Below are 14571 nucleotides of genomic sequence, written 5' to 3'. Positions count from 1 at the left end.
CTTCATCATGCTAGAATTAAATGAATTGAACAGGTTCAAACTACTATGCCTTAGAATTTCAGACCATACCCAGTGCATTTAACTGTTCTATGGTTTCAAGTACTCTTTATTTAAAATATAACAAAAATGCCCTCTTTTCTAATTCAGATGATTTGAGAAATTTGGAGGGAAAATAGATACACAGAACAAAAAAGTTATCCAATCCAAGTTGCATAGCTGAGACTGGTTTTAGTTGTGCTTTGTAACAGAAATCAAAATAAATACTTACTCCTCCCCAGTCCAGGAGTTGTGGATGCATTACCTTACTTGCTTTGTAACTTTGGATATTCATTTCTGTCAATCTTGAGTTCTGCCTTTTTTAACACTTGCCTGGAACTTGGGGATTGAACAGACACAGCTGAAATACTTACAAACATGTTTTAAAACTCCCTTCCCAAAAAGGGAAGAAAGAGCTACCTGGGTTGTTTTGAGGTTTCCAGCCCTCAGATAGGTCATGGCTCTGTGCATTAAGCTTTGTTGGTTTGTTATCTGTTGCAGATCAGGTTAAGAAAAAGAAGGCACGGGTGTTTCCAAAGGCCCCATACTTAAAAACTGACCAACAAACCAAATTTGAGGTTACCAAAGGGCTCTATATCTCAGGAGTGGGTACTTCTGAAGCCTTTTCATCTGGGGCATTTATTGCTTCTGTAAGGGGGCCAGGATAGGTCTGCGCTATGTAATGCATCCCTAGTGACGGACCAGCATCTTCAGTATGTTCGCCTTGAGAGCTAAAAGTGGGGCAGGATCTAGTCCGTGCATAGTTTTGCTGAGCTCCGGTGTTCCCCACCACCTCACTCACTGTGTTGATAGATGAGCCCCTCCACATCTGCCTTTGCAGCTTCTCTTCTTTGTATTTTATGGAGTACCAGGCGAGGAAAATGAACAGGAATCCAACACATTTTAGGCCAGCAGCCAGACCAAAGTAGACGAAACGGAACGACGTCACATCGTATTCCCAACATGAGCCTTGCACACCACACTCCTGTTGCCACAGCATGCAGGTCGTGTCAATGACAGCTCCAAAATAAATTGGAGTGGGAATGTATGCTGAAATAAACAGGAAGATTAAGATTAATTGACTCCCAGATTAAAACAGGTAATATACAATTGCATAATAAAACCGGTTTGCTTTGCAAAGGCCAAAATACTTTGCAAAGAACTACACATACCTAAAGTTTAAGAAGGGGCAAAAGATCTTGTGGATGATATTTACCAATAAGTGGGTTCAAATGTAGCAAAGCAACTTACTCAACTGGGCTCCAAGCCAAAACTAGTGTCTCAAATTTAACTCCATCCAATTACGTATTTTTGCAATAATTTTCCTAAATACTATGATCTGAAACAATAAGTTACCCCTACATGACTACACTTACCAAGGGTTCTTAATAAAACAAATTGCATCCCAAGTGCAAAAGGCCTCTCGCCATCTTCCACAGACCTAAAAAAGACACATGGTATTTTAAAGCCTTAAACTGCAAGGCATATTTAGTAATACCTTCAATTTCTCTTAATTAAAAATAAAATCCTTATTGAGAATAAGTTGAGAGTCCACTTATTAGTATACAAAAAAAAGCATTCACGGAGTTAAGTGCAAACAAGGCAGTTAATATAGACTCAAATCCAAAGGCTTAAAGTAATTTAAGTGACGAAGCAAACTAAAAAGTTTTGCATCCTGATTGAATCAACTCTTTTATTGGGCTTTGTTTTCTATCCCCATTAAACTGCTTCTCCACCCTACTTTGGAGAGCTCAGGGCATACAAGAATTTGGAAGCCAAAGGCAGCAAAGGACTCGTTTTTGTTTCCTCTGTAATATCTGTATTCCTTTTATGACTTTTATTCTGTTTCTACTAAATTGTATCATTTGATGAATGTAATAAATGGACTGACTTTATCCAGAAAGAAAAGTAGCTTCCATGCTGCTTCTAGGACCTAGGTCTTCTTAGAAGTATTGTGTGAAGCCAGCTGAGAAGATCACAGATCATCTTCACCACTTCAACCCATTAAAATTATTTTTTTTAAAAGGAGTTCACCATATACATTCTGAACTAGTGAGGTCAAATAAAGCAGCGGATCCATTTCTTCCCGACTGAATCCCCTCCTAGATTGTTTAATAAGTGGTTTCATCTGCAATAACCCACTCCTACTGTGTCCCTCTCTCACACTTTATCTTCAAGTGCCTCTGTGAACTGGGTGCATATAACTAAAATATATCAAAGGGGTCACCTCGATATCTATTATCAGATAAATGAGGATAAGGCATATCCTGTTGAAGATGACACAGATCCCCAGAACCTGGTAACAGCATACTATCCCTCTAATAAAACTGTAATAATTCAGGCACCTCTCACCTGAGTGTTACTATGATTGCTGATGGCTGGGCACATGCTGTGATGAGCGTAACAATGAAGAGAAAAATGAGGAATGGAATGAGTGTATTGCAGGTTCGATTACACTTCCCAGACACAGCATAACCATTCTCATTGAGATATGTTTTGACGATCACCACTCTCAGCTGACTGCGCTGTCCAACTGTCGGTGGTGTAATAACTTGTCTGCTTTGGACACAGGCACATTCTGTATAATTTCTTATCTGTGGAACATCAAAGACAAGGAGCATCAAATGCTAAGGTTTCTTGTTTGTATTTTATGCTTCCATTGAATTGGCACAATGCGCTAGCTAGGGGGAAACTGAAAGTGACTTATTGATCTTATATTGTCTTACAACGCTAAGGAAGGGGCCAGGTATTTATAGGAAAGAATCAGTGCAAATTATTAAGCACTCCCCATCTTCCACCCCCTATTCTCTCCTAAAAAACAACACCTGCACACACCTGTTACCTACACAAATGCAGGTTTGGAACATGTGCTTGCAGAGGTAAATTGGAGTTCCATCCTATATAATCATGCAGTTCCTTGTGGGCTAGAACAAGGTTCCCAAACTGGTCCATGGACCACACGTGATCAGCAAGCTTAATTTTTGTGGTCTGTGGCATGCCTGCATTAAATATTCAATTTGATTTTTAACTATTTTTACAGCTCTTATTGCTTATATGGCATTCAAACTGTAATGCAATAAAATAAAATCCAAGAAATAAAAGGAGCAATAAAAATGCAGGCAGAATCCAGCACAGCCCATTACAATTGCCACAACAAGCAGAAAAACCATTGAGTGGTCGGTCCTCCAAGACCCTCAACATTTTTAAAGAGCTCCATGAGGGGAAAATTTTGGGAAATACTGGGCTAGAAGTAATGAGCTGCTAAAGACTTTAGAGTCTAAGAGAAGTCAGTGCAGAAATCAAGGCAAAAGAAGTTAGTTCTTTAAACACACTATGGTGGGTCTGGCAGGAGAGGTTAGGACAAAGTAGAGTTATGTATTAGAAGAGCTGGGCAGCACAAGTGGGAAATTAGGCCAGGAGTAGAGCTGGACAACTGAGTAGGATAGGCAAACAAGGATATAGCATTGAGCAACTGGGGGGGGGGGGAGTAGCAGATTACACAACCATTTAGCTACTACAACCTTCTCCAACCTTGCTTCCCCCCAGATGTTGTTGGGACTACAACTCCCACCATTCCTGGCCATTGGCCATGTGAGCTGGGAATGATGGGGGTTGTAGCCCAGTAACATCTAGGAGAAACCAGGGTTGGAGATGACTGAGTTACAGCTACTGATTGGCTAGTGTGGGGCAGGCTAGCAGCTTCCCTGAGAAAGATTTGCTGGTGGGTGTTTAATCAGTATAGCTCGCAAAATCCAAATGTACTGCCTCCCTGAGTGGAAACACCCACCCTTTCTGTGTGTTCTAAAAAGAGCACTAACACATCTTCAGTTAGTTATGGAAGGAAGGAGACCCTCCCCTTTTAGAAGAACAGGATCTTAAGGCGGAAAGACTATAATAGCAATTGGATTTAAGGAATGCCTGAGGTTAGATCATTTGAAGAACAGAAGCCCTCCTTGGCTGTGAAAGCACAAAAAGGTTTTGCAAATCTTGTAAGCTGAATATTACGTCTGAAGAAGAAGGTCTCCTATTTCAGTCGAAGATATTTTTCCATGCTTAAGCCTGGGGATCTCATTCAGTAGAGGAGCAACTGTCATTTTCTGTTAAGCTATATGTCAGTATCTTTAGGAACTTGCCTTATGTCAAGTCAGATCATTGGTCTATCTAGATTAGTAGTGTCTGGACTGACTAGCAGTGGCTCTTTGGGGTTTCAGCATATACCAGGGGTTTAATCTGGGACTTTCTGCCAGAAAAGCATGTGCTCTGCTGTTGAGCTAATGCCTGTCTCGTGAGTGAGTGGTTTGGGGATGGGTAGCATTGAAAATGGAAGAAAGGGGTAATGACCTTACTTGCTTAAGTGTTTTTTCTGCATGGCATGAGAAGCAGAGTTTGTGTACTTGTGGATATCCTTACCCCTGTGCTATGATTTCCACTGCTGATGCAACCAGCCAGACAAGGGTTGAAATATGTGATTCCATCTGACCCACACACGGGTTCATATTCATGGATTTTGCAGCCACAGTTGACGTTACAGCTCCCGGTGAGATTCCTATGTGCCATGGTGAGTGTAGGACTACAGAAAAAGAAGATTACAGTATGCATTAGGTGAATAAAATGTTAAATAGTTATAGCTGTAAGAGCAGGGGAACCACCCTGAGACCTGCGTGTGTAGGGCAGCATATAAAAGAAGAAGAAGAATACTACCATTTGTCAAACGAAAAGTGACTTGTGAGATGTGCCCTGCCCCATTTTCACTAGAAGTCCTGCCTCCTTTTAGGACAGGTTTAGGATTCCCCACAAATGTGATATTTTGGAGTGCTGCATTGTGGGTCTGATGACACCATTTAAGATCAGACTTGCCTGCCTCTTGTATCAGCAACAGCAAATATTAGAACTTATCAACAATATTTCTCAAACAGAAATGCTGATTGCACTTTTGTGTTCTTTGTGTTTATTGGTTGGGCGTGACTGGAGCTCCTAAGGTTTTGGGGTCATATGGGGACGATGACTTGAAACACAGTCCATGGGGTCATGGGCAACAAGACAAGCATCCAAATGGATCATAACCCACCCCAAAAACAATGTTTAGGGTGGCGAAATAGCACTTTGAGGGGGCAGGAATCCTACAAGAGGCAGGATATCGAATAAAGGAGGTGGGGCACCTGTCACTTTTAGTTTGCTCCTTTATTCTGAAATATTCCCGCATTGGCACAGATACTTTAGAAATTGTTTTCTCCAGTCATACAATTACTAATCCATTTTTATGTAGGTGGATCCACATTTTATGTGGCACTGCAGGGACACTAGAGTTCACTGCACTTACACAGCAGTTATATGAAGGGAAGACATGGGGCCCCATACATGGACTGAAATTCTCTGTCCACTGTGTATTTGGACATGTGCATCTTCACACTTTGCTTTTACACAGCATCACATGTAGATTGGTGCTTGATGCAGTAAGATGCAAATGAGCTCTTAGTTACTACTGATAGAGGAGAAGAGCTCATGCTTCTACCCTTGAACAAAAGGGGTCTGTTGGCCATCCATCTAGATGGAGTTTAGACCATTTTCAATATGCTAAATCTTGACTAAGATAATTTCTGATTCCAAAACCATTCAGATACACATCTTGCTTAAACTGACTAAATAATAAAAGTTCCTAACTATATAGTTGTTATTGTTTCAGTTCTGTTGCCTGCATATAACCATGCAAATTACTAGAATAATAATAATAATAATAATAATAATAATAATAATAATAATAATAATAATAATGTATTTATACCCCATCCATCCAGCTGGGTTTCCCCAGCCACTCTGGGCAGCTCCCAACAGAATATTAAAAACCACATCTATCCCTCAAAAACATCTGTTTAGTAAGCATACATACCTGCATAGCAGAAAATGAAAATTCCAGTCATCTATTATTGCATAAGTTAGTAGGAAAGTACCATAAATATCAATAAAAAGGATACAGCACAGGTTTCCATAGAAACCTGGACTTGGCCCAGCAAGACAGCTTATAAATATTTAAATAAAATGAATAAATAAGACTTGTAAGAGTCTGAGTCTCTTTGCCTTTTAAAATGATCTTTAATCATTATATTGTGCCCCAGTGAGCTAATATTACTCTTATGTATAATGCTACCTTCTATAGGTTTTTCTACCCAATGTATTTATGTACTTTTAAATTATCTGATTTAAAAAAATACATTTTATTAAAGGTATTCTTCAGCTATCAATGCATTTTCTAATTACTGTATTTATAGTACTGGGCTAAAGTATTTGCTTCAGTCAATTATAACAGAGGCAAGACTAAGTTTTGCAGTAGAAGAAAACAAAAAGGGTGCTTCTTTTGTCTGCAGCAGAAATTCTATTGAATATTCATGACCAACACTGAAAAGACATCACTGACCAAAGCTCACTGCGAAGCTCTCAACAAACAAATAACATTCTGCAAAACATAAAAGCTTTTTGAAAGCTGATTATATTTACACATGTCTTTTATGAACAGTTCGATACTGTTTGAATAAATAAGCAGTGAACTCAAATAAGAACACAGCACTGAGAAATTTTTAAGTCATCATTTTGTTTTATGGTGAGCACTGGATTTTGAAGCATTACTTAGCTCTCATTGGAGGAAGGGGGACCAAAAAAGTGAATTAGATTTCTAAACGAAGTGTTGTTCACCTTCAGTGTTACTCAGGAATTTGAAAAACAGCTCTACGTTTTAAGCAGTGACAGTGAACGCAACTGCCACATAAGGAGCGGAAAAACTCTTAGGGTTTGTTTCAAAGATGGTGTGATTTTATTTTTCAAAATAGGATGAAAAGAATGAAAAGCAAGAGTACCCTTTATCCAATCAAGTGTGTGACCAAAAGATGCTCACACAAGGTGAACTCCTTTTTCCTCCTCTCCACACAGCTCTCTTGACACCCCCCCCCCAAAAAAAACCACATTCCTGAAGGTTGGGAGATTCTCCAGAGGCTAGAGTAGAAGTGGGGAATTTGGGGTGGGGGGATAGGCCAAGCATCACTCATAGAAGCCTCCCTCTACCTGATTTTCCCCAATTCCCTTCTCTAGTTTCAGCTCTTCTGGTACTTATTCCAGGCCTTTCCTGAGTGTCCGCAGGAATTTGGGAGACTTCTGGGGGTAAACGAAGAAAGCTTTCCATTGCATCATAAGCACAAGGGGGTATAGGCCTATATTTGGGGAGATGGACCCCCAAGAGTGATGAGTGTGACTATGCCTAATACATTGCAAGCATGCAATTCATAGAAGGAAGCTCCTTAAGCAGTGATTAGCTACAACTCCCTATGGAGTGTATCCTCTGAAGCAAACCTGGATTTGCAAAGTGTACGAAATGGTCCCAAGTGCTTTGAGGAGATGCCGTCCCTCAAAAGCACAGTTGCCCAGCGTACGTAGTGAAAAATGTGGGAACCCGCCAACTGTCTGCAGCGCGCCAGACGTGGCTCCTCTCTCCGGCAGAAAGCATGCTGCCACAGATGGTCAGAGAAAAAGAGGGAGCCACGAGATCGCAATCCTGCTTGGACGAGGAGGGCAGGGAAATGTGACTCCAAGGAGCTGCTGGGGTTGTTAGTTGAGGGAAACTGCCCCCCCCCCCACAAGCTCTGAGAGAGAAAGAGAAAGGACATTCCTGCTCTCTGAGGAGACACAGGAAGTGCCAAGCTCCTGGCCCAATCACTCTAAAATGAACTCCACCAGAATCCCAAAAGCCCAACTGTAAACACCGCGACACCACCACTACCTCCTCATCCACAATCGGGACGAAGGGAGACAAAGGAGTACAAACACCCTCACACACAGGCAAAAAACTAATTACAATCACCCAGGAAAAAGACAGAGGAGAGGAACACTGAAGACTAGAATAAAATAAGGAAATTCCCCTCAAAGTCCCAAATGTTAATACATTTAATTTGCTGTGCCCTAAAGGAGCCTACATAACGAAGGAGGCACAAAAAACTGAATTGTTGCTGTGACTGATCTTTGCTTCAAATTACTGATCAAGGTGAAGAGAGAAGGAATTGAAGCTGTTGAGCCTGGCACTTTAAGAAGTGGAGTAATGACTGATTTCTGGCTGCCATTTGGAACATTTTGTGAACTCCTTCAGGCTTGTCATATAGCAGTCAGATACAGCTGCAGCCAACATAAACAACAACATGAATGTATCCGGCTTGTAAACAACAGACCCCTCACTAATGAATTTACTCGTGAACAACTCACTGTTGTCACTGCTCTTTTTATTTTTCCATTTATACTCAATGCAATGAAAACTAGCTTGTTTGTCTGATGTAAGAAGGATCCTTTTGGATCAAAAGAAGGGACACTAGCTCCAGCATCCTATTCCAAAAGTGTCAGGGGTTTGGGGAATCCTGCAAACAGGACTCAAAAGCTTCTTGGGCTCTTCTATCCCCATCTTCCTCATTGTAGAAAAATATTCTTACTTGGCTTTCAATGCTAATGCATGCTAATGCATGTTTTAATCCCCCATCTTTCTTTAATTACTTGTATTTCTCATTTGAACATAGGTTTTATTACTCTGCATTTGAATACTCAAGTACTTTATCTTGATTTATAATTTATTGTACATTTGTGCTTCAGTTATTAACAATCATGCATTAAAAACTTAATAAAAATACTTTTAGATCAATGAAGGGCAACAAAGGATCGCCGTTGTCTGTCCCACACACATGCACACACCAGGAACTTAAATTCAGAGGCACTGGAACCTGAATGTTCCATTTGACTATCATAACCAATGTTCACTTTCTCCACAGCACAGAAAATACAGTGGAACCTCAGGTTAAGTACTTAATTCGTTTCGGAGGTCCATACTTAACCTGAAACTGTACTTAACCTGAAGCACCACTTTAGCTAATGGGGCCTCCTGCTGCCGCCGCGCCGCCGGAGCACAATTTCTGTTCTCATCCTGAGTTCTTAACCTGAAGCACTATTTCTGGGTTAGCGGAGTCTGTAACCTGAAGAGTATGAAACCTGAAGCGTATGTAACCTGAAGTATCACTGTATTATAAACCTCTAACTATGCCCCTGCTTAGCTGTCAAAAAAACAACCTTTAGACAATGGTCGAGCTGCCAATATCAATCCTAAGATATAATACACAGAAAGTCCTGGAGTTTTCAGATGATAATGGGAAATTATGGCAAATCAGCATAGGACTGAGTGTGTCAACATAAATTTATGGAATATCCTTTCAGTCTTTCGGTAGTTTCCCAACTTTTGCAACCAAGTGCAAAATCTAAGAGTAAGAAACACAAAGGAATATTAATGTTTCTCCCAAACTAAAAGCTGTGTTTTTACACTGAACCACCAAAACTGTAGTTACCCTTCCTATTACACTGGCATCATAGTTTTAGGATACATACATCTGCCGAAAAGCAAATATTTTTGCAGCATTTGTTTATGTCACAAGGTTTTAAAGAGAAGGTTCTGCTTTTGGTCCTGTGCATAAGAAATAAATCCATTTACTAGAATTTATAGAGCACCTACAGCTCTGTTACAGCTATGAAAGGAGACACAAGACCCTTCTCTTAAGAGTTTAAAACCTAAAACAGAGGATTAAAAAGGATATGATAGGCAAATGTGAAAACATGCGGATATGAGAATGTAAGAGCGCTGCTGGAGCAGACCATCCAGCCCAGTACGCTGCTTCCAACTGTGGCTAGACAGATTCTTCAAGGAAGCCCACAAGCAGGACATGAAGGTCACAGCATCATTTCTCTGACTCCAGGACTAACTTGTGGCACAGCCCCCTTCTCTCTCCAGCATCCCCGATTTGAATGGGTGGGTGCAGGGAATTGGGGAACTGGTTGGTGTCCTTTTAGTCCCCTTTAAGCTTCTTATCTTCCTAGCTGCCTGATTTATATTTATACCCAGGCATGGCACTGTGGCAATACATTAATTATACATGAGTGACAAATGCCCTTTAAACATTTTCCCTGTACCAGGGATTAGGATCGGTTTCCAGTCTGGAGACCATAGGCCTAAATAAATTCTTTCTTCACATATGCTTTGGGACCTGTAAATCCGAACAGCAGCACTCACTCCCAATGTCCCTGGGATCTCAATGTCACTGATTATTATGGTGTTTATATTTCCTGCTCCCTGTTGTGCCTGTTGCTAGTCGCATGCTACACCCTGATGGCTCCTCCAGGTGCCTCAGAATTGGAAAAGCTTGCAGGAACTCAGGAGCTGTGGCATTAGTTAGCAGCTCTCTTGACAATGAAGGCATCATAAGGTTGCAGGCTTCTGTCCCTCCACTTACCCCTCCTCGCTCTGTGTGTGTCCTAGTGCCTGCGGAATTTTGCTGAACACTTCTGTTTTCACACTGTTTCTGATTTGGCGGAACCTACCGTACAAGACCTGGATGTCAGTGACTGCCTGGTCTCCAACATCCCAAAGTCTGGGAATCAAAGATGGGGCCTAGTGATGTCACGAGGTGGCTAACTCCTGAGTGGGGGGAAAGGCCGGCAAAGGGGCAGCCAGATAAGTGAAGGAGATGAAAATTAGCAATAAACTATACAAGATGTCCCTGCGTTTTGTTGTAGGGTGCTTTGGCCTCTTGGAACGGCTATCTTGTTCCTCTGTGCTTATATTGCCTAGCTCTGCCTCACCATCATGTGGACAGTCATAAATATGTTCATCCCTTAAAGGTAAAGATAAAGGGACCCCTGACAGTTAAGTCCAGTCGCAAGCAACTCTGGGGTTGTTGTGCTCATTTCGCTTTACAGACTGAGGGAGCCGGCGTTTGTCTGCTTTTGCAGGCAGTTTTTCCAGGTCATGTGGCCAGCATGACTCAGCCACTTCTGGTGAAGCCAGAGCAGCACACGGAAACACCGTTTACCTTCCCACCGGAGTGGTACCTATTTATCTACTTGCACTGCATGCTTTTGAACTGCTAGATTGGCAGGAGCTAGGACTGAACAACAAGAGCTCACCCCGTAGCGGAGCCTCGAACCGCCGACCTTCCAATCGGCAAGTTCAAGAGACACAGTGGTTTAAACCACAGCACCACCCACACCCCATGTTCATCTCTTAGGAATGATTAATTTGAAACCAGATGATCCTGAGTTCCTGTTGACTTTACCCCCTGGTATCAGTTTAAAAGCTGCTCCACTACCTTTTTAAAATGTTGTTTGGTTGCACTCTGGTGCAAGTGGAGTCCATCTTTTTTATACAGGCCTGGTTTGTCCCAAAATGTTATTCAAATCCAAACCCCTTCTCCTGACACGATCATCTCATCTCATCTACTCATTGACGCTCCTCACCTCTGCCTATCTAGCTACCCAGTGTGGTGCTGACTTTCGACCTCCTTACCTAACAATCTACATTAGCTTCCAGGACCACAGAAGTACATTTCCTACTTCACTGGTGTCAACATGCACCACAAAATCCTGTAGACTGGCAGCTCTAACAACTCATGCGAACAAGACAGCCCCCACAGATAGAAATAGGGACAATGATTTACCAGAGAACTGGTACCATAAAACAAGGATGGTTGGAGCATATGCTAAAGATGCAACACATGATGTTGGAAAAGTACTTCAAAAGTTGCAGAACACAGAGCACCTTCAGGCATTGGTCCAAACTAAGAGGTCTGCCAAGCTTATTGCTCCTGCAGCATGGTGGCAATGCCTGTGTATAACACAGCTCTGGCTCCTCTTGCTTGTCACTTCTCTCAAACTGCGCCATTTTCTGCATCAAGTGAAATAAACTGATAAACATTCAAAAATACACACAATTAAGGAACAAGGAATGTGAAAGCATTAAAAAGCTTGTTTTAATTCAATTTAAATCCTTCCGTTTATGCTACTATTTTCTAGGAATATTATTTACTAATATATAACTAGACCAAATAAATATGGGCTCAAGTTGGCTATTTTTGCTACACTTACTTTGACACTTTAGCTTGCTTTTATGCATAGTTTAAAGGTAAAGGTAAAGGTACCCCTGCCCGTACAGGCCAGTCTTGCCAGACTCTGGGGTTGTGCAGCATGCACTCAAGAGGCCAGGGGCCAGCGCTGTCCGAAGACACTTCCGGGTCACGTGGCCAGCGTGACATCACTGCTCTGGCGAGCCAGAGCTGCACACGGAAACGCCGTTTACCTTCCCGCTAGAAAGCGGTCCCTATTTATCTACTTGCACCCGAGGGTGCTTTCGAACTGCTAGGTTGGCAGGCACTGGGACCGAGCAACGGGAGCGCACCCCGCTGCGGGGATTCGAACCGCCGACCTTTCGATCGGCAAGCCCTAGGCGCTGAGGCTTTTACCCACAGCGCCACCCACGTCCCTATGCATAGTTTACTCAGAAGCAATTCCCACTAAGTTCAATGGGACTAAGCTCACTCCCCAATTAAGTGCACAAAGGGCTGCATCTTTATATTCAATTAGCATCTACATAGTCAATTAGCAAAACACATTTCAGTTTAACATGTTGTGTAAAGGGCTTTATATGTTTACTCAAGCCCCAAAATTCTGTCAAATTACATTAATGCCATGTTCTTAACAGACATTATATAGGCAATATTGATAGAGTATTTATCTTATCCTGTAGCTAGTTCCAGCTTCACTACTGCCATGGCTATCAGTGGCAGAGCTGTAGACCTAGTCCCAGATTGTTCTGTTTACTGAAATAGACACATGGAATCTATGCAACCAATACCATTCACACAGAATGATAGAGCTGGAACCAAAGGCTTTTTTTCCAACAAATCTGATTACCTTTTGAGAAAGCTATGCCTATAATTCTCTCATCAGGCAAACTTGAAATGGAAAATGTGAAACACAATTTTAAAAGGAAAAAAAATATTCTCACTAATGATTAATTAATATCACACGTCATTTAGAAGGGCAAGAATTCACAAGCAACTTTAGACTAATTTATTAAGTGAAATAAGAGTTGCCAACCTTTATTGGCTACTGATGGTTTTTTGCCAGTACAATTGGTTTACTGGGTGACATTAGCAGGGGTACGCGTAGGTCCCCATGGCCTAATATCACACCAGCTGATTTCTACACACTGTATAGTTGTTAAAGATCAAAAGCTGGCCCAGCTGGGGGTTTTCAGGTCAACTGGAAAGCCTTGCATTTACAGGCTGCAATGGAAAGAGAGGAAATACAGCAGATAAATCACACACAAGCACCCTAAATCTCCTTTTCTACTTTTTTTCCTGAAGGTTCTTCTGTGCCTTAAAAATCTGCCTGTTGAAAATTCAACCCCATGCCTCTCAAACTATTTTTTACTTATCTCCTGGGTTTCTTCTCCTTATCCCTTTTCGATGTAATTTCTAATCCCTTGCCTTACCTCAGGGGTCTGCAACCTGCGGCTCCGGAGCCGCATGTGGCTCTTTTACACCTTTGCCGCAGCTCCGGGGCGGATACTAGCAAGGGGAGGAGGCGCATTGTGCACCCCAACACTCCCCACTGTGGCGGGCGCCGTACTGGCTGTGACGTCGCATGGGGGCGGTGCGTGCGTTAGTCACGCACCGTCCTGACGTCACCTTCCCGCCCGCTGTCAGATCGGAGGGCAGCGGCGCGCATGCTTTAAATGTCGCAATGGTTTTGCAGCTCCCAGTTGTTTTTTTCTTCGGAAACGGGTCAGAGTGGCTCTTTTTGTCTTAAAGGTTGCAGACCCCTGCCTTATCTGAACTGTAAACCCTTCAATAATGTAGCTGTCTGTGAGAATCCTGCTTAGCAACTACATGGTTCTTTACTTCCAGAAATAATAAACAAGTCCATTGACTAATATTGGCCACAAAAATGCCTTTTTAATGAAACTACCATTAGAGGAAGGCACATACTAGACTTTCCCCTTGACCTAATACAACAAGCCATTTCTCAAAAGATGCAGTAGAAATTGAGAAATCTTTCTGGGGGGGGGGGACATTTCAGCACAGCCTTTGAAAGAAAAACACACATAACAGCTGTCAACATGCCAGAGTCAAGCTTCAAATCAGTTTATTGAACCATTTTATAACTATAAGCCATAAAACCTTATTTCCCATAATTTCTCATTATTATAGCAGAATGTGTTCCAGCCAACTCACCATTAACACATAGGCACAATTATGGCCTCATAATGCAAATGATATACATTAAGATATATTATTGAGGATAAAGTCTGAATATCCAAATTTATTGCTAGTCATAGAATTATAGAGTTGGAGGAGATCTTGCACAGCCTATCTAATAAAACTCCCTGCTTGGTACAGGAAATCCAAAATCAGAGCATCCCCAAGAAAAGGCTATCCAGTCTCTGCTTAAAAGCCTCAAGCAAAAGTGAGTTTACTATCCCTCTAGGTCAGGGGTCCTCAAACTTTTCAAACAGCGGGCCAGTTCACTGTCCCTCAGACACTGTTGGTGGCCGGGCTATAGTTTGGAAAAAAATATGAACAAATTCCTATGCACACTGCACATATTGTATTTGCGGTGCACAAAAAACAGGAAAAACAAAACAATATTTACAATATACTTTAAGGGCATTGAACATGGTGACATAAT

General features: G+C 41.8%; 1 protein-coding gene across 4 annotated transcripts in view; it reads right to left on the bottom strand.

Moving 5' to 3' along the window:
• Positions 1 to 208: 208 nt before the first annotated feature.
• The window catches only part of SLCO5A1 (solute carrier organic anion transporter family member 5A1), a 61249-nt gene continuing 46886 nt past the window's right edge, over positions 209 to 14571 (bottom strand). For all 4 annotated transcript variants that reach the window (XM_081918415.1, XM_081918417.1, XM_081918418.1 and 1 more), the window contains 4 exons: positions 4447 to 4606; positions 2389 to 2630; positions 1413 to 1477; positions 209 to 1086 (listed from right to left, as the gene is read on the bottom strand). In XM_081918415.1, the coding sequence (XP_081774541.1) occupies positions 629 to 1086; positions 1413 to 1477; positions 2389 to 2630; positions 4447 to 4606 (925 nt within the window). In that variant the 3' untranslated portion in view covers positions 209 to 628. The remainder of the gene's footprint in view (positions 1087 to 1412; positions 1478 to 2388; positions 2631 to 4446; positions 4607 to 14571) is intronic.

Source organism: Podarcis melisellensis (genome assembly GCF_964234715.1).
Source record: "Podarcis melisellensis genome assembly, chromosome: 7".
In the NCBI taxonomy this organism is placed as follows: domain Eukaryota; kingdom Metazoa; phylum Chordata; class Lepidosauria; order Squamata; family Lacertidae; genus Podarcis; species Podarcis melisellensis.
The sequence above is the reverse complement of the archived record's forward strand: the minus strand, read 5'-3'. Positions and strand labels throughout refer to the sequence as shown.